General features: G+C 43.5%; 1 protein-coding gene across 1 annotated transcript in view; it reads left to right on the top strand.

The window, feature by feature from the left end:
- The first annotated feature begins 10812 nt into the window (after positions 1-10812).
- The window catches only part of SLC34A2 (solute carrier family 34 member 2), a 34990-nt gene continuing 26205 nt past the window's right edge, over positions 10813-19597 (top strand). The window contains exons 1-3 of the mRNA XM_081958981.1: positions 10813-11254; positions 18518-18629; positions 18765-18902. Of these exons, the coding sequence (XP_081815107.1) occupies positions 18521-18629; positions 18765-18902 (247 nt within the window). The 5' untranslated portion in view covers positions 10813-11254; positions 18518-18520. The remainder of the gene's footprint in view (positions 11255-18517; positions 18630-18764; positions 18903-19597) is intronic.

The raw sequence follows: 19597 nt of genomic DNA, 5'->3' as shown, positions 1-19597 counted from the left end.
CACATTTCTTTTTCATCTCTTTTCCACTAACAACTTAGGTCTTCCGCTTCACATTTTATACACTCAGCATTTAACATAATTATTTAACCCTTTTAAAATTCCCACAAATCTTAATGAAAACCTATTATTACTTTGATTACAATATTTCATTTCATTCTACAAGATCGTATCATTCTACTACCCTCCTATTCCTAGATTATTCTTTTCTCTTTTTCTTCTTTTTGTGCATCTTATATCTTTTCTTCTGCATTTTTCCTCTCACTTTCCGATAAATTGCTTGGATATCTGTCCCTCAACTTTCTCTTTCCCATCTCCCGTTATTTCTCCCTTTATTTTTGTCTAATTTCTTTTTTCTGATATCGTTTTCCCTTTTTCTTCTCTGCTCCCTTTGTGTCTCTATAGCTTTCTCCAATCTTACCCCATTGAGTTTCATTTTCCATTTCTACTTTATTTGTTTCTTGTTCATTTATGTTACTTGTCTGTTCCCTTCCTGTCTCCGATTTCCCCATTTTGTCTGGGGAAAACACATCTTCTTAAAAACCTCCAGTGTTGCAGCATTCACAACTTCTGGAGGCAAGTTGTTCCTTAATTCTTCTCACTGTCAGGAAGTTTCTCCTTAGTTCTTGATTACTTCTCTCCTTGATCAGTTGTAAGCCGAGGACTACTATAAACCAGGTTGGAGATATTTCTCCTGCCTAAAATGTCTAGCTGGTGATTGATTGATTTTTCATGGAACCCAAATGATCCCACGTGATTCTTTAGGAAGAGCTCACGAGAACATCTTCTGAACTGTCTTACCTTCTCTGGACAATGACACACGCAAATAAAATCCTTGGATATTTGATATAAGCCCACGCTCGACTGGGCCTTGCTAAGCTCCCAAGGAGCCTTCTTAAGCCATAAAAATGTTGAAAGAATGACTACCTCAAGTGTCTAGCTTCTCATCCCCCTTAGCTGACAAACCTTGTAGCTCCAGATTCTTAACTCCTTATTCAGATCATTATTGGGTTTCCATGGCATCACAGGTATGAGATGTCTTGAGTTAGTCTCTTTATTGCAGACAGGAAAGAAATAAGAGAAGTTTACCATTGTGTTCCATGGAAGCTAAAGCTGGTACATATGGATTTATGGTCTTGGGTTTATATTCTAGGTTTCTTCCTTCCACCTTTCTGAATCATTGGATACTTGGCTGTTCGGCTGATGCCCTTGGAAGGCACCTGAGATTAGATTAGATTAACAGAGTTGGAAGGGACCTTGGAGGTCACCTAGTCCAACCCCCCTGCCCAAGCAGAAGACCTCACACCATTTCTGACAGATGACAGTCCAGTCTCTTCTTGAAAGCGTCCAATGATGAAGCTCCCACAACTTCTGAATAACAGAATAATAACAGAATAACAGAGTTGGAAGGGACCATGTGGGTCATCTAGTCCAACCCCCCCACCCAAGCAGGAGACCCTACACTGTTTCTGACAGATGTTCAGTCTCTTCTTGAAAGCCTCCAGGGATGAAGCTCTCACAACTTCCAAAGTCAACTTCTGTTCCATGGGTTGATTGTTCTCAACAACAATCAATCAGAAAATTTCTTCTTATTTCCAGGTTGAATCTCTCCTTGGTCAGTTTCCATTGATTATTCCTTGTCTGGCCTTCGGGTGTTTTGGGAAATAGCTTGACCCCCCCCCTCTGTAATGTACATAGCTTATTTATTTATCTCATAAATAAAATAAAGACTCCCTTTTCTGCTAGAAGTGGAAACGCAACTACAAGGCTCTTCTGGGACACCCTAAAATCAAGAACTTTTCTGCTAATAGGGCTTACATTTAACAGATCTCCTCCCTTCCTCTCTGCGTCCCACTTAATAATACTTCAATAGCTGGATTGATTCCTTTAGCAAAGCCAAATTCAGAACAATGTTTTATTTATTAGGTGCCAAGCATATAAAATTCTAGATCGGGAATCTGTCAAGCTACTGTAACCGCATCTCATTTCTAAGAATGCAGAAGCCCATCAATAACATGGAACAATATATATATATATATTTTAAAGGCCGTTCGGCTTGCCTAACAATTCTTAATTCTCAGGTGGTCATTGGATACTGCTAAACTAAGGTGAATGGGTGTAGAAGCGTAGCGATAATATCTCTTTACAGGAATCAGAAGAAAACTGGAGAGAAGTGTATACGCTTCTTTGAACCCTGGGTTGAAAGCCTCCTTTGGTAAAGCCTCCGGAGGGCAAAAAACAGCCCAACGTGCAAAGCAAAAGTCCGTTCCCGAACTTCCGGTTTGCGCGTTGGGCAGTTTTTCGCCCTCCGGAGGCTGAAAAAAGGCCGAAACTCAGCTGGCCATCATGCGTGTGTGCGCTGGAGCTGACAGGGCAACGCCTCACATGCCTTCAGAAATGGCTCCGTGTGCCACCTGTGGCATGCATGCCATAGATTCGCTATCATGGTTCTATGCTTCGGTCGATGTCAGCCACCATGTTCTTTGATGCCCTGGTTTCCTTTTACCGCTGCATCTTCCAAACACAATTTCTTTCTCTAGTGAACTCCCCCACGTGACAGGGTTAAAAACAAGTGAGACGTAATTTTGTGATTTCTGCCTTCTGGTGACACGTCCGATGCTACCCGGTCCAGAACCTGCTTGTTCGGCACCTGTGTTGTCCAAGGATGTTTGACTGATGCTTAATCCGCCCCAATTCTTGATTTCTTTACCAGCTTAAGCTGCAAAGAAGGCATTTGACAGGGGAGGAAATGGTGCTTTTGCTTAATAACTGTTTTGCTAAATATGAGCCAGTTGTGTGCAGCGGCGGCCAAAAAAGCCAATGCAATCCTAAGCTGCATTAACAGAAGGCTACAATCAAGATCAAGGAAGGTCTTAATAACACTCTATAACGCCTTAGTAAGGTCACACCTAGAATCCTGCATCCAGTTTTGGTCACCACACTATAAAAAAGATGTTGAGACTCTAGAAAGAGTGCAGAGAAGAGCAACCAGGATCGATGAAGAGACTGGAGGATAAAACATATATACAGAACAGTTGCAGGAACCGGGCCTGGCTAGTCTAGGGAAGAGAAGGACCAGGGGAGACAGGAGAGCATCTTTCAATATTTGAGGGGCTGCCAAAGAGAGGAAGGGGTGAAGCTATTCTCCCAAGCACCTGAAGGCCAGACGAGGAATAATGGATGGAAACTGATCAAGGAGAGATTCAACCTGGGAATAAGGAGGAATTTCCTGACACAGAACAATCAACCCATGGAACCGAAGTTGCCTTCGGAAGTTGTGGGAGCTTCATCATTAGAGGCTTTCAAGAAGAGACTGGACTGCCCTCTGTCAGAGATGGTGTAGGGTCTCCTGCTTGGGAGGGGGGTTGGACTAGATGACCTACAAGATCCCTTCCAACTCTGTTAATCTTTATCTGTATTTATATGGCTGCCCACTTCGCTCTCACTGACTCTGGGCACTTTCACACCGTCCTTGATTTACGACATCTCATTTATGACCATTCAAAGTTACAACATCACTGTAAAAAGTGACAGGACCGTTTTCAGGCTTAACATTTCGGAGGGTTGACAACTGACTCATATTTATGACGGTCGTGTTAAGTGTTACTCACTTAACAGCTGCAATGATTTTTTTTTACAAATTTTATTGCAAATTTTTTCTTTTTTCCAACATACATGCTTTATGTATGCACTTAACGTTTATAACCATGGTTTCCTTGTATTCTAATCTTATTTATTTATTTATTTATTTTATTGAATTTATAGACCACCCCCTCTCCCCGAAGGGACTCGGGGCGGTGTACAGACACCACATTAAAACCTAAAATAAAATAGATACACTTAAAAACCCATTAAACAATAAGGCTGTACAGGGTAATAAAAGTTAAAAATTAGCTTAAAACAACCCCAAAAATTTAAAAGTACAGAATTGAGGGACTAGATCGGGGTTAGGCCAGGCCCGCTAAACCAAACAGGTGGGTCTTGAGCAGCTTACGGAAGGAGCGGAGATCAGTGGTTGTTCTGATGTCACGGGGGAGGTCATTCCAGAGGGTCGGGCCCATCACAGAGAAGGCCCTACTCCTGGACGTCGCCCGCTGGCACTGCCTCATGGATGGCACCCGGAGAAGCCCCTCCTTGTGAGAGCGGATCGGTCGAAGGGATGTATGGGGCAGGATACGATCCCGCAGGTACCTTGGTCCTGTGCCATGGAGCGCTTTAAAGATGATAACCAATACCTTGAAACGCACCCGAAAAGCCACAGGTAGCCAGTGTAGCCCGCGCAGGAGAGGTGTTACGTGGGAGTACCTAGAGACTCCCGCAACAACCCGCGCGGCCGCATTCTGAACTAGCTGCAGCCTTCGAGTGCATCTCAGGGGCAGCCCCATGTTCTTCCCACTTTTATCAATATTCATCTCTTTTATATAATCCTTTGTCTTTTCCCATCCATTCAGTTAGTCTTACATATCATCGCTAAACATATTTTTTTTGTCTTCAATGAATTACTGTTAATTCATCTTAACAAATTAATCGCTTATCACAGTATCTTTGCTATTCCCACTTCAACACTATTATTCTCTTTACATAATTCTTTATCATTTCTTATTCAATTTTTACACATAGTTAACATCACTGTACACCTTTTATTTCTTCTTTTTTTTTTAGTTTTTCCAGTTGTTTACCCTATTTTTTCTTCCCAAAAAATATCCCGCAAATTCCCCTTCCCCAATCATTAACATTTTAAATTCCCAACATTAGATTACATTCAAAATTAATATTATTAAATTGTCTACTTTCACATTCCCATCTACGGATCTACCTTATTATATATATTGACTAATATTTATCAGTGAATGATTCACTTAAGAACTGTGGCCAGACACTTCCGTTGTCTTCATGAACTGTGAAACCTGACTCCACCTTTAAAATTCAGGCTTCCGGTCTTTGTCTCCCAGTCACCCAGAGGAATCTCTTGTGGATTGTTATTTTCTGAACTCTTTGGAGAAAAAACTTTCATCTATCGCTAGAGTGACTAAAGAAACTCCCACCTGTTTGGATCCTCTGCCTTCTGAATTCGCCTGCCTGCTCTACTTCTCCAGCTGCCCAGTTTCTACTCTGACTGATCTCCTTGCTTCATAAACCATGTCTCCAAAAAGACCACCTCCTGGAAAGCCTGGCTTTGCTACTTCTGCCCCAACGTCTGCAACATCTAGTCCAGCTACACAGCCAAAGATAACAGAACTGATGCAACCCAAGACTACAGAGATAGACTTTCAACAAATGCTTCAACAAATTTTACAGGGCCAGGAGGAAATTAAGAAACAGTTAAGGGAAATGAAAGATGAAATTAAAGAGAATCAAGCCCAAATCTTTAAGAACTCACAGAGACTGGACCTTGTGGAGGGTGGGGTGGCGGAGGCGAAAGGGGGGGTAGAGGCTTTACAGAAGGGGAACAAAGAACTTGACATCCAACAAATGAAAACAGAGTTTGAGAGAATGTCCTTTTATCTTAGATTTCAAAATGTAATAGAAGCAGATGGGGAAAATATAAGGGACATTATGACTAATATTTTAGCTGAATACATACACAAAGATAAACAGCAGATGGAATGGGAGATAGACCTAGCCTATAGAGTGAATTCAGCATATGCCAGAACACATAATGTACCCAGGGAGGTTCATATTAAATTCCTTAGGAAAACCACAAGAGATGAAATTCTGGGTGTACAAAGGGGGCAAACACTGACATACCACGACAGGGAGATAACCATTCTGAAGCAGATTCCCAAAAAAATTAGGGAAAAAAGGAAAAGCTATTCGCAATTGGCGAATAAATTATACCAGAAGGGGGTGTGGTTTAGATGGTTGATGCCTGAAGGTATGCTGATATTCTGGGAGGAGACAAGAATCAGAATCAACACACCCATAGAGGCACAGGCCTTTATGGAAAAAAATAAAGCGAACCTAGAAAAAACAGAAGACACTACAACGGTCACGCAGGACACGGGAGGGGCCGGAGCTCTGCCAGCGGGGGGTGAAGGGGCAACACCAAGAAAGCTCAGATCACAAAAATAAATAAGAAAACCACAATGTTATAAACAGACCGAAAGTAATAATGAATTCATAACTAGACTATATATTATAACTATATAACCTGATTGAAAATTATTTTTTCTAGAATTAATATGCTGATTTTTTATGATTATGTATTAAGGTTTGATATTTAGATGTAACCTAGGAGTTTGGAGGGAGGGGGCGTCTGCCACACTTGCAACTGCCAAAATTTGTAACCATTCCACTTACCCTTTTCCGCATAAATGTTTTAAAAAAACCAATAAAACTTTTTGAAAAAAAAAAAAAAGAACTGTGGCCAGAAAACTGTTAAAATGGAGCAAAACTCCCTTAACAAATTTCTCACTGAGCCACATAAGTTTTGGCACTCAATTGTGGTTGAAAACTGAGGACTACCTGTGTCAAATGTGAAATATTGATTCCTGTTTTTTTTTTCCCAACTTCAAATTGAGTTGGTCTGATCCTCTTGGAGATCAGGTTGCAATCAGGGAATTTCACCTGGGACAGATGCCAATGTCTTGGTAAGTGTGTGCCAAATCTTACACATATAATGAATCAAGTCAAGATGGACTTACTGGTGTGGGAATTTCAAAATTTCACAATGTCCTTGTTCTGTTCTCCAGCTCGGAACAATTGGCATTCAAGAAGTTAGCCCCCCCGCCCCCCCCAAAAACCTCATGGAGTTTCTCTGCCCCCCCTCCCCGCCGCCCCCAATACAAGATGGCTAATTGGTAGCTTGTTGTTGTTAGTTGCGAAGCTGTGCCAGCTTTCCCAAGGTTAACATTTTGCAATTTTTCATTTATATTTTCTTGCTTTTTTCTGAATGTCTTATAAAACGCACTGCTGCTTTGAGTGCTGCCATCCAGTGCTGAGTAAACCTATCGAAGGATTTGTAATTTCTGGTTGAAATGCTGGAATGTCCTATATAGTATTTGTTGTTACTTGTGAAGTTGTGTCTGACCCATCGTGACCCCAAGGACCACGTTCCCCCAGGCCTTCCTGTCCTCTGCCATCCTCTGGAGTCCATTGAAGCTCAGGCCGACTGCTTCCTCTGTGACTCCATCCAGCCCCCTCCTTCTCTGCCGTCCTCTTCTTCTTTTGCCCTCAAGCGTTCCCAACATGAGGCTCTTCTCCAGTGAGTCCTTCCTTCTCATCAGGTGGCCAAAGTCTTTGAGCTTCCTCTTCAGGATCTGGCCTTCCAAAGAGCAGCCAGGGTTGATCTCCTCTAGGACTGACCGGTTGGATGGCCTTGCAGTCCAAGGGACTCAATGCAGGAGTCTTCTTCTCCAGCCACCAGAGTTCAAAGGCCTCCATTCTTTGGCGCTCAGCCTTCCTTGTGGTCCAACCTTCACAGCCAAACATTGCAAGTGGGAAAACCACAGCCTTGGTTAGACACAGTTTTGTTGGCAGGGGGATATCTCTGCTTTTTAGTATGGTGGCTATTGTTGCCCCCCCCCCCTTTTGTGGCTTTCTCAGCCTTCTTTATCAATTGGTCAGATGTCTGGGAACATCTGGGAATGTGGCATAGATAGATGTTCTTCTTTTGCATGATATTGTATTTTAGTAAGTCTCCAAAGAAGCATTGTGGCATTCCAAATATCCTGTTCTGGAGAGCTCCCAATCAAAACTACCTTAGTTAGGGGAGAAAAAAAATATTGCATTTTCCTTCTAACAATCCTGCTGCAATTTCGAAACCAACTGGGAAAGTCAGCTGCCCTTCAGAGCAGGGGTCACCCACCTTTCGGACCTCAGGGACCACTACATTCATAATTTTAAATCCCGCGGACTGCTAATATGATCTGCCTAATGACTGGCTGGGTGGGTGTAGCTAGGTGGTCATGTGACTGGGTAGGCATGGCCAACTTGATGTCACTCACGTCAAGGGGTACCTCACCAGCCTTTATTTACCCCCCCCCCCCAGCCACTCCTCGCCTCCCCGGCCGGGCTCCTCAGGGCCCCAACAGGAAGCCGTTGCTGGAGCTAAGCAGCCACCAGGAGAAAGAGCTAGCAAAACAGCTCAGTTCAAATTGGATCTGACCGAGAAGGAGGCTCAGCAGAAGCACCTCACTGAGGACTAGGAGCATAGGCTTTCCAAGCAGAGGGAAGATCTGCGGGAATGCAAGGCCGGTACCGGCACATGGAGGCTCAGCGGGCTGAGATGGTCAGCCAGTTCCAGGCCATGATGCAGTCCCACTGGAACGAGGCCCTCCGGCTCTTCGCCACCAGCAGCTCTTCCCTCCAGCCTTCCCCCAAAGCCCCCCACAGGAGTTTGAAGCAAACCCCAATTTAGTGCAATATAAAAATTACTAATAATTTTTCTGCCGACCAACATTTTCTCGCGGACCCCCCATTGGTGATCGCTGCTTCAGAGGCTCAACCGGCATAGCTAAATTTTTCTTTCTCAACTTAAATCCACCGTATCGACTTGTTATGAAGCTAGAAGAAGGCAAAAGGTGTGCATGTGTGACCATTTACCTGTGACCTGTGAGCTTGGGTGGAGAGGAAAAAATCGAAATAAATAAAGTTAATTACAATGTTGGCAGTGCCCATTTAATGCCATTAATCCAGCACCTGGCTGGCTGCACAAACGCAAACACACATTTGTTTATTTTCCCTGGAGAAGAAGAGACTTCCGTTTTCACCTTTCCTGATTTACAACGGTTCATTTAGTGACCGTTGAAAGTTAAGACACCACCGGAAAAAGTGACTCGCCACTGTTTTTCACGCTTGCAAGCTCCCCATCGTCATGTGATCAAAATACGGACCCTTGGCCACGGACTCATTTTTATGGCGGTTGCCCTGTCACGCGACCCCCTTTTGCATCCTTCTGACAAGCAAAGTCAAAGTCGAGCCGGATCCACTTAACAACCGTGATACTCATTTAACAACTGCACGGATTCACTTAACAGCCATGACGGGAAAAGTCGTAAAATGGGGCAAAACTCACTTAAGAAATTTCTCGCTTAGCCACATCAATTTTGGGCTCAGTTGTGGTCGTAAAGTTGAGGACTACCTGTAGAAAATCCAGATTTGGTCGCCATGATATAAAACAGATGTTGAGATTTTGGAAAGGGTGCAGAGAAGAGCAACAAAGACGGTTAGGGGTCTAGAACATATGAAGAACAGTTGCAGGAATTGGGTATGTCTTGTTGTGTCCGACCCATCGCGACCCCCATGGACCACGTTCCTCCAGGCCTTCCTGTCCTCTCCCATCCTCTGGAGTCCATTGAAGCTCACGCCGGCTGCTTCCTCTGTGACTCCATCCAGCCCCCTCCTTCTCTGCCGTCCCCTTCTCTTCTTTTGCCCTCCATTGTTCCCAGCATGAGGCTCTTCTCCAGGGAGTCCTTCTTCCTTCTCCTCAGGTGGCCAAAGTCTTTGAGTTTCCTCTTCAGGATCTGGCTTTCCAAAGAGCAGTCAGGGTTGATCTCCTCTGGGACTGACTTGTTTATTCTAGGGCAGCGATGGCGAAACTTTTTTGGCTCGTGTGCCATAAGTGGAGGGAGCGCAAGGGGGTCGTGTGCCACACCCATAATGCAATGCACGACCCCCCTAGTGTGCATGCGCACACTACAGGTGCTACCCCCCTTTTTTTGCATGCTCTTTTCACCCTCCCCAGGCACCAGAGGCTTTATAGGAGCCTGGGGAGGGCGGAAACAGCCTCCCCCGCCCACCCCGGAAGCCCTCCGGAGGCTTCAGGGACCTTCAGGACGCTTCCCTGAAGCCTCCGGAGCAGTCAAAATGAACCTAAGAGCAAACCGGAAGTTCGTTCCCGAACTTCCGATTTGCCCATAGGGCTGTTTTTTTTGCGCTCCGGAAGCTTCAGGGAAGCTCATGAAGCCTCCGGAGGGCCTCCGGGAGTGGGGAAGGCTCTTTTCGCCCTCCCCAGGCTCCTATAAAGCCTCTGGAGCCTGGGAAGGGTGAAAAATGGCTTTTAAAAAGGGTGAACTCAGCTGGCCAGCTGACAGGGCAGCGCCTTGTGTGCCCTGACAAATGGCTCCGCGTGCCACCTGTGGCACGCATGCCATAGGTTCACCTTCCCTGTTCTAGGGTCTGTCTAGTTTAATGAAAAGAAGGACAAGGGGTGGGGGACACATGTTAGCAGTTTACAATATTTGAGGGGCTGCCCCAAAGAAGAAGGAGTCAACCTGTTCTCCAAAGCACCTGAAGGCAGGACAAGAAACAATGGGTGGAAACTAACCAAGAAGAGAAGCAACCTGGAATTAAGGAGAAACTTCCCAACAGTGAGGACAATTAACCAGTGGAACAAGAAGTTGTGGGTGGAGGTGGAGGTTTTTAAGAAGATACTGGACAATCATTTGTCTGAAATGGTGTCAGTTCTCCTGCTCGAGCAGAGGGTTGGACTAGAAGACCTGCAAGGTCCCTTCCAACTCTGTTACTCTCTTAAAAGTTGAGCTCCTCCTGATCTCCCAACAGATCATTATGTCATAATTATAAGACACTTTGGGCCCTTCTCAGGAGGCATCCACGCCTTTTCCAACATGCTTCCTGACCTGCTCCCTTACTGGTTCCATCCACTCTTCGTTTTGTCCCCCCTCCCCTCAAAAAGGCGCAGATACCCCTCCCAAAAAAGTCAACGGATCCTAACAAGGTGGCTGAGCAAAGTATCTGCCCTTGCCAAATAATTAAACAGGGTTGTCCCATTGTTTCCAAAAGGCTTCTTAAGCTAATGAGATTTAATATTTATGTGCAGTTCGGCTAATCTTTTCCTTTCTTTAGCAACAGATCCCCGGGAAGATAAGCCTTCTCCGGAAACATTACTTTTCTCTCCGGGGGCAAGCCCTATTTTAACACCCTGCTTTGTTTTGTCCCGAATGAGCCGGAGAGGTATAATAAACAGGCTGGCCAATTAAAAGAAGTCACCGCTAAATGACTGTAATACTCAGGCATGCTTTGGCAGCCGAATGACCAAAAGGGTGGACTTTTTTAAAATTAGTCTTCACGCCAGCTAGCTTTTCACGGGGGTGGAAAAGAAAGGAAGGAAGGAAGAAAAAAAAAGAGAAGCTAAGGGATTATTAAACTGCAGGTAGGCTGTGCCTTGACAGCTATTTAGGAATGTGAGCCCGGCGAAAAGCAGACTTTGCCCAATACCTGTTGTCTATATATATATATCTATTGTAGCTCCAGCAGGAGAGCTGTTGGAAAGCTTCATCGGACAAGGAAGGAACAGGTGAGTAATTGGAGCTGCAGCTTTCTGTTCCCTTCCAGCTTTGGTGGCGACAGTACAGTATTTCCTTGCCAGGTTCTCTTGCTTTCATCTGCCTGATCTTGCTGCCGTCTTATGAATCGAATTGAACAAATACCAAAAAAAAAGAATAAAGACAAAGAAAGAACAAATGTTGTTTGTGAGATCCAGATTGACAGACTTTTGGGACGGAGCTCAAAGTGGCATTTATCGTGCCTGGAATGTTTGATTGCTCCAGGATGGAAGCGGCAAAGTTTTCTTATTAATGAAAGAGGCATTGAATCAAAAAACTAAAATAAAATTGAAGGTGATAGGGGGTTGTTTTCATTGCAGGGAAGTAAAGATGGGATGTAAGGTCTAATTCTCTGGAAATCCTTTCTTTCCGCTAATGGGATTGTTGATTTTTTAGTAGATTTTTCCACTTTTCAGGCTATTCTAAAATATCTAAATCATTACGTATTTTTCACTTTTCAGGCTATTCTAAAATATCTAAATCATTACGTATTTTTCACTTTTCAGGCTATTCTAAAATATCTAAATTGTTAGATATTTTTCACTTTTCAGGCTATTCTAAAATATCTAAATCATTACGTATTTTTCACTTTTCAGGCTATTCTAAAATATCTAAATTGTTAGATATTTTTCACTTTTCAGGCTATTCTAAAATATCTAAATCATTACATATTTTTCATTTTTCAGGCTATTCTAAAATATTTTTTCACTTTTCAGGCTATTCTGAAATATTTCAATCATTAGATATTTTTTCACTTTTCAGGCTATTCTTAAATATCTCAATAATTAGATATTTTTAAATTTCCGGGCTATTCTAAAATATCTAAATCATTACGTATTTTTCATTTTTCAGGCTATTCTAAAATATCTAAATTATTAGATATTTTTTCACTTTTCAGGCTATTCTTAAATATTTCAATAATTAGATATTTTTTCACTTTTCAGTCTATTCTTAAATATTTCAATAATTGGAATTTTTTTCACTTTTCAGGCTATTCTTAAATATCTCAATAATTGGATATTTTTTCACTTTTCAGGCTATTCTGAAATATCTCAATAATTAGATATTTTTAAATTTTCAGGCTATTCTAAAATATCTAAACAATTAGATATTTTAAAATATCTATTTAAAAATAGGGGAGAACGATAATTTGCTTTTGATGTGGTGAGTTAAAGTGTTATACTTTGAAAAAGTTTATCAATAGGAAAAAGTCCAGTGAAACTCAAACTCCTAACCTCGCACAAAACGATTCGATTACATCTAACGCTTTCCTGAATTTGGGTCTCATCATTGGATCTTGTTGGAATTATTTATTTAGATTTGAGTGCGCTGTGTTATTTTTATTTTATTTGGAGCAGTTTTGAGGTTGAGAAAGGCAGGACAGAATTGTAACAATTGTTGGCAAGAAGAGCTTGGAGCATCCGTCTTAGGAAGAATGGGTAGTGCTTTGAATTTAATGAATAGCTTCTTTGATGCAATCACAAAACTTAGAGGTTACTCATGCCCAGTGTCTTCCTTCTCTCCCTCTCTCCCTCTCCCTCTCTCTCTCTCTCTCTCTCTCTCTCTCTCTCTCTCTCTCTCTCTCGTTTGGCTTCTGGTGACATGCGCATGTGATCGGTGCATAGATCCTGACAGGGAGGGATGTCCCAGGAGCAGGAAAAACTCGCCCTTGTAATTTTCGGCTGCTCCAAGCTCTTCTTTAAAATCATCGCTTGTTCCATCATGCAAAACAGTCTTGTCACCGATGATTTCATTAGAAAGTCCCTGGGGTGGCGGGTGGGAAGCAGGGGGAAGGAAAAAAAAAACATAATTAACGAGGAAGAACTAATTGGACAAGCTGGAACTATTCGACTGAACTTCTATGTGAAGTTTTTTAACCTGGTTGCATCTGTGGCTGTGCGTAAGCCAGGGTTACATTTGGAAGGATCAAACAATTTGTAGTTGTGTTAACCACGGTGCAGCCTCTTAGGAATGGTGTGTGCCTAGCTTTTGTTTCATTTCGTTTTTGTGTATTTGCCAACTTTTGTGTATTGTGTATTTTTTCAAAACAAAATTGAAGCCAAGGGTAGACTGGTTTTTAAATTGAGGAGATGGGCGGGAAGGTTTCTGTGCCTCTGCACTGAATCTTTGCCAGCCAGCCTGAAATTATCCTACCCTGCTAATTGTGACATTTAATTGAATAGAAAATGCTTCATGGAGGGAATAGGATCTTTTTCCCCAAAGGAAGTTGAGAATGGTTGTTGAAGATGATTAGAATTTAGAATAAGAGAGTTGGAAGGGACCTTGAAGGTCTTCTAGTCCAACCCCCTGCTTAGGCAGGAAACTCTACACCACTTCAGACAAATGGTGTCCAACATCATCTTAAAAACGTCCAGTGTTGGATGACTCACAACTTCTGGAGGCAAGCTGTTCCACTGATTAATTGTTCTCACTGTCAGGAAATTTCTTCTCAGTTCTAAGTTGCTTCTCTCCTTGATTAGTTTCTACCCACGGCTTCTTGTCCTGCCCTCAGGTACTTTTGATAATAGCTTGACTCCCTCTTCTTTGGGGCAGCCCCTGAGATATTGGAAGACTGCTATTGTGTCTCCCCTGGTCCTTCTTGTCATTAAACTAGACATGCCCAGTTCTTGCAACCATTCTTCATATATTTTAGCCTCCAGTCCCCTAATCCTCTTTGTTGCTCTTCTCTGCACTCTTTCCAGAGTCACAACATCTTTTTTACATCATGACAACCAAAACTGGATTGTTGGGGATGTTCTCACTAGCATAAAATATAAAACAGGCAATTCAAAATGCAATAATTTTGTGTTGATAATGCAAGCTCTTTAATTGCCTCCAATATGTTTATAGCAAAATGCTTATAATCCACAACGACGTCTGTGAATTAATGCTAAAAGAGGACTAAATTCTGCATCTTATTGTATGTTTGACGATATAAACAACGACAAACATAAAATTGAGAAGAGAGGTTTAAATGAACTGAGAAATCATCCTAAGATCTCTTAGCTGAACTAAAATTAATTTGGCCCTTATCCATAATCCTGACCTTGGAACGGTATCTAATCTATCTGAACTCATAACTGTTACTTTATAAAGTCTAAATAATAAGAGCCAAATACGAACATGGCTTGCTTCTAGTCCCGTTCACATGCACTACACATAAATTCCTGTTTTATTTCATATGTTGACACCTAGGATTTAGCTGCATTATAAATAATGGACAAGCCACCATCCAAATGTAATGCCTGGAGATAAAACTGTCTTATCAGTAATGGATGAATAGGTGAGTTGAATGTCTACAGAGATTCTTAGTCAAAGGTGCTTTTTCACAAGGCCACTGGGCTTTGTTTTTCCTTTCGTTTCTCATCCAAGATGCTTCTTCAGTTCTGACTGAGTGGTGGGGAGATGGAAGGATTGATTCTCCTTGCAGACAGCTGGTCATTTGCATCCTTTTTAGAGAGTCATCGAGGCCACTTGGAGGCTTGTCCGTGTCCTCAGGGTCACCTGAGTGGTGCAAATGGGTGTAGAGCCTTCTTGGAACTGCTGAAAGGATCTGTGTTGTAGCCAGGAGATACACGATGTCGTATCCCTCCTCCTCTGTTGAGAGAGGGCTGTTCAGTTTTGACACAGAGGGCTTTTTTGACAACACATATAAACCTCCAGGTGGCCTCAACGACTCTCTAAAAAGGATGCAAATGACCAGCTGTCTGCAAGGAATATAAATCCTTCCATCCTCCAGCAATCAGTCAGAACTGAAGAAGCTTCTTGGATGAGAAGAGAAATGTCTCCAAGGAAAAGCAAAGCCCAGTTGACTCTTGAGGATGAGTGAGCTTCAGTATTGTAGTACAATATGCAATGGAGAAGGACATGTTTCATGTGCCACCATCACAGCACATCCTCACGCATGCCAAAGTAAAGAACTTTTTATATTGAGGAAACTTCTAACTGTGTTAGGCAGGAAACAGATGCCACTCTATATTTGAAACTTGAGTTGGAGTTGTAACTAGATCAGATTGGCACACTATAGTTATCATAGGAATGTTAACCTGAGCAGTAATTGATTTGATTTGATTTATTGGACTTCTATGCTGCCCTTCTCCCAAAGGACTCAGGGCAGCGTACAACATAAAAACACATATGACAAAAGTAAGGCATGCTTTTCAGTTTATAAAGTTAATCCTTGGTCTATACGGTAGCTCAGTGGCGAAGACGCTGAGCTTGTCGATCAGGAAGGTCGGCAGTTCGGCGGTTCGAATCCCTAGCACCGTGTAATGGACTGAGCTCCCGTTCCTTGTCCCAGCTTCTGCCAACCTAGCAATTCAAAAGCATGTACAAAACGCAAGTAGAAAAATAGGAACCACCTTTGGTGGGAAGGGAACAGCATTCCATGCGCCTTTGGCATTTAGTCATGCCGGCCACATGACCACGGAGACGTCTTTGGACAGCGCTGGCTCTTTGGCTTTGAAACGGAGATGAGCACTGCCCCCTAGAGTCAGGAACGACTAGCACATATGTGCGAGGGGAATCTTTACCTTTAGTTGCAGAAAGATAGATGTTGTTCATGCCGAATATTACTTATTCCTTTCTTTTAATCTTTATCCTGCTTTCCTTTTGAAGAACCAGTGGTGAACGATACAATAAATGAAAACAAACTGCATAAAATAATCAGGAGATAGTAATGCTGAGAACAGAGTAATGTAAAACTGTTAGCTGAGTAACACAGTTTGCACTCTGCCCCTAGGAGAGCGAATGAGCTTTATGGCAGTCAATTAGCGCTCGAGATAATATGTCTCATGAAAGTTAAGGAGAGAGAGAAACACAGCCCTATCTACCACTTTCGAAAAGCCAGTTAAAGTCCATCGCTCGACTCTGTGGCGAAGCCTTGAAAATGGTCCCAAAGGATTTTGTTGGGAAGATATTCCGAAGGTCATGAGATCATCTCTGTCCTGTGCTAGTGAGGCCACACTTGGAGTACGACTTACAATAGTTCATTTAGAGTCCGTTCCAAGTTACAACAGCGTTAAAAATGTGACTTACAGCCATTAGGACCTTTGCAACATCCCCATCATCATCAGGTGATCAACATTTGAATAGTGTTGTGGCCAGCCAATGACCAGTGGAGCTGGCAGCAGAGTCGGAAGTGAGGTGGTTGGGGAGGAAGATGGACCAGTCCTGGAGTCTGGGGAAGGCTCTGATGAGGGCTCTGTGTCAGAGGCAGAGAGGGGGCCAGGGCCGTCTGACAGTTATCAGCTGCCTTCAGAGTCAGACATCAGTGAGGCAGACGAACAGCTGGAGCCTGTTCCCAGTGTGAGCATGCACAGAGCTGCCAGATGAATGGAACAGCTAAGGAGCAGGGGTCAACTTGGGAGTAAGGCCACCAGTGGAAGATGAATGGCCCCTCCCCGAGGAAATCAAAGAGGAGCGAAAGGGGAGTGGAGTTTGCAGGAGGTAATTAATTTGCTTGGTCTGTAATGCGCTATATATATAAAGTTTGAACAGTTACCATCTTGCCTTTTTGACACGCAGAGATACTCCTGTTAGGACATCTTGCCCCAAACTGGGCCAGAAAGGCAATGATTCCAATCCTGATCTTAACGCTTGAATCACTTTAGATAACTTAGTATCATCTCAAATGTTTAAGCTTTGAAGACTCCCAACAGTTTCATGGATGGGTTCCCCCTCCCCCACCCCAAATGAGCAGCCATAATAAATAATACAGAATGGTGTAATATGATTGGCACTTCCACGCATGCGCATGGCATGTAAAGCACCTGCGCGATGCTTCACTGAGCAGCTGGAATGTCGCGGAGGCGCTAAAACGCATGTGTGCGCTGCGCATGTCCATATGGAAGCTGCCAGGCCCGTTTCAACCGTACTGGTTGGAACGGGATCCAGAACCCACCACTGCAGCAAATTTAGGGTTGACTCTGGGCACTTCTGTCCGCTAACAGGCAGCCAAGCTAAGTGCCTGAAGGACCCCATCCTGCCACTAATTCATATTAGTGGTCCATGGGATTTAAACTTATGAATTTACTGGTCCCTGAAGTCCAAAAGATTGGTGACCCCTGCATTAGTGGGTTTTAGAGATCTTTTTCTCCCTGCAAAAGTCAATTTTGACAAGAATGGAATGATTACAAAAGGCCCTTTGTTTCTTCTTCTTGCCATTGGATGGAGAAAGATAAGATAGGTGGTCCTTGATTTATGGCCACAATTGAACCCAAGACTTATGCTGCTGAGTGAGACATTTGTTAGGTGAGTTATGTCCTCTCTTATGACTTCAAGCTCAATGTTATCTTCTCGAGAGATGCAAGCTAGCCTACAGTCCTGAAATTCTTTAGAAATCTCCCAACTGAATACTAACTAGGCCTAACCATGCTTAGCTTCCAATTAGAAGAACCAAAGCCAACTAATTGCCACCTGCTCAGATGTGGAGACCCTAGAAAGAGTGCAGAGAAGAGCAACAAAGATGATGAGGGGAATGGAGGCTAAAACATACGATGAACGGTTTCAGGAACTGGGCCTGGCTAGTCTAGGGAAGAGAAGGACCAGGGGAGACAGGATAGCAGTCTTTCAATAGTTGAGGGGCTGCCACAGAGAGGAGGGAGTCAACCTATTCTCCAAGGCACCTGAAGGCCAGACAAGGAATAATGGATGGAAACTGAACAAGGAGAAATTCAACCTGGAAATAAGGAGGAATGTTCTGACAGGGAGAACAATCCACCCATGGAACAGAAGTTGCCTTCAGAAGTTGTAGAAGCTTCATGACTTGAGGCTTTCAAGAAGAGATTGGACTATCATTTGTCAGAAATGGTGTAAGGTCTCCTGCTTGGGCGGGGGGTTGGACTAGATGACCTATAAGATCCCTTCCAATCAGGGGTGAAATTCAAAATATTTCCCTACTGGCTCTGTGGGTGTGGCTTGGTGGGTGTGCAAGGGAAGGATACTGCAAAATCTTCATTCCCTCCCCACTCTGGAGTCAGCCAGAAGTGGTATTTGCCGGTTCTCTGAACTACTCAAAATTTCTGCTATCGGTTCTCCAGAACCTGTCAGAACCTGCTGAATTTCACCCCTGCTTCCAACTCTGTTTTCTGTTATTTGTTATATCTGTTTAAACACAAGATGATGGTTTTTAACTAAGCCATTGCTTTTAAGGAATGGTTGTTTGACATAACTTTGAAAATATGATAGCAGAGCGTTCAATATTGACCTTTCTCTCCGACCCCAATGTCTTCCAGGACATGGCTCCGTGGCCTGAGCTGGAAGACACAGAGACCAATAAATATATTGAAGACCCTTCCTCAAAATCCAAGAAGATCATGTCTGACAAACAGGGAAAAGATACCAAAGGTAAAATGGAAGCGCCTTCTCCTAATCTGTCCTCTCCTGTCTTCCGTATCTCCAATGCAACCATTGAAAAAGAAACTTCCACATCTCCTATTGGTCAACTGATGGTAATGTTGCTTTGCTTGTTTGGTCCATCAGATGGGGTCATTTCCATGGGAAATCAGGTGGAACTTCTGCCTGCGTATTCCACCATTGCTTTGACTGCTGCATCCGAAGAGGAGGAAGAGGATCCGTGGAAGCTACCAGAACTTCAGGATACCGGAGTCAAATGGTCAGGTGAGGCTCTATTGTCAGAGAATGGATGGCCTTTGTTTCAATTTCTGCAGGTTCTAAGAACTTCCCTTGAAGTTCTCCTCATGGAATGTGATAGGTTGGGGAAGGGGTGGGGAATAGAAAAGACCATTTGGATGAGTTTTGTTAGATACTTGCTCTAACTTCAGTGGTTTCCACCAAGGTCCTGCTTTAGGGTGGACCAAGGATGCTGTGGTCTACCCTAAAGCAGGCTATCCCTAGCCTAAAGAAGCAGCATCTTTGCACCCCTGACATCCGCCTTCGCGATTACCAGGGGAACCGAATCCCTATCGTGGGCCAAGACACCTTCCTGGTGAACTTCAACAACTTCAGCGGCCAGCTCCCAGTGATGGTGGTCAGCGGAAACCTGTAGAACCTCCTGAGGCTTGACTGGTTCGAAGCCCTGGGGCTGGAAGTGACCGGTGTCAACAAGAGCACCAACGAACTACTCCCAGACTCTACCCCCGAGATGCCAGTTTTTTGCATTGACTGTTTAGAGACTGGTTCCGTCTCGCTTAGTGACGTTGCCCGCACTGTGCCAGAGACCCCATGATCAAACAGGTTTTGAACTGGGTGTGGAGGGAGTGGCCCAAGGGGCCTGTTTGGTCTGATTTCAAAATGTATTATCATAAGAGAAATAACCTGTCTGTTGTTAAAGGCTGTTTACTGTGGGGGGACCT

Source organism: Natrix helvetica (genome assembly GCF_964273705.1).
Source record: "Natrix helvetica genome assembly, chromosome: 7".
NCBI lineage: Eukaryota > Metazoa > Chordata > Lepidosauria > Squamata > Natricidae > Natrix > Natrix helvetica.
The sequence above is the reverse complement of the archived record's forward strand: the minus strand, read 5'-3'. Positions and strand labels throughout refer to the sequence as shown.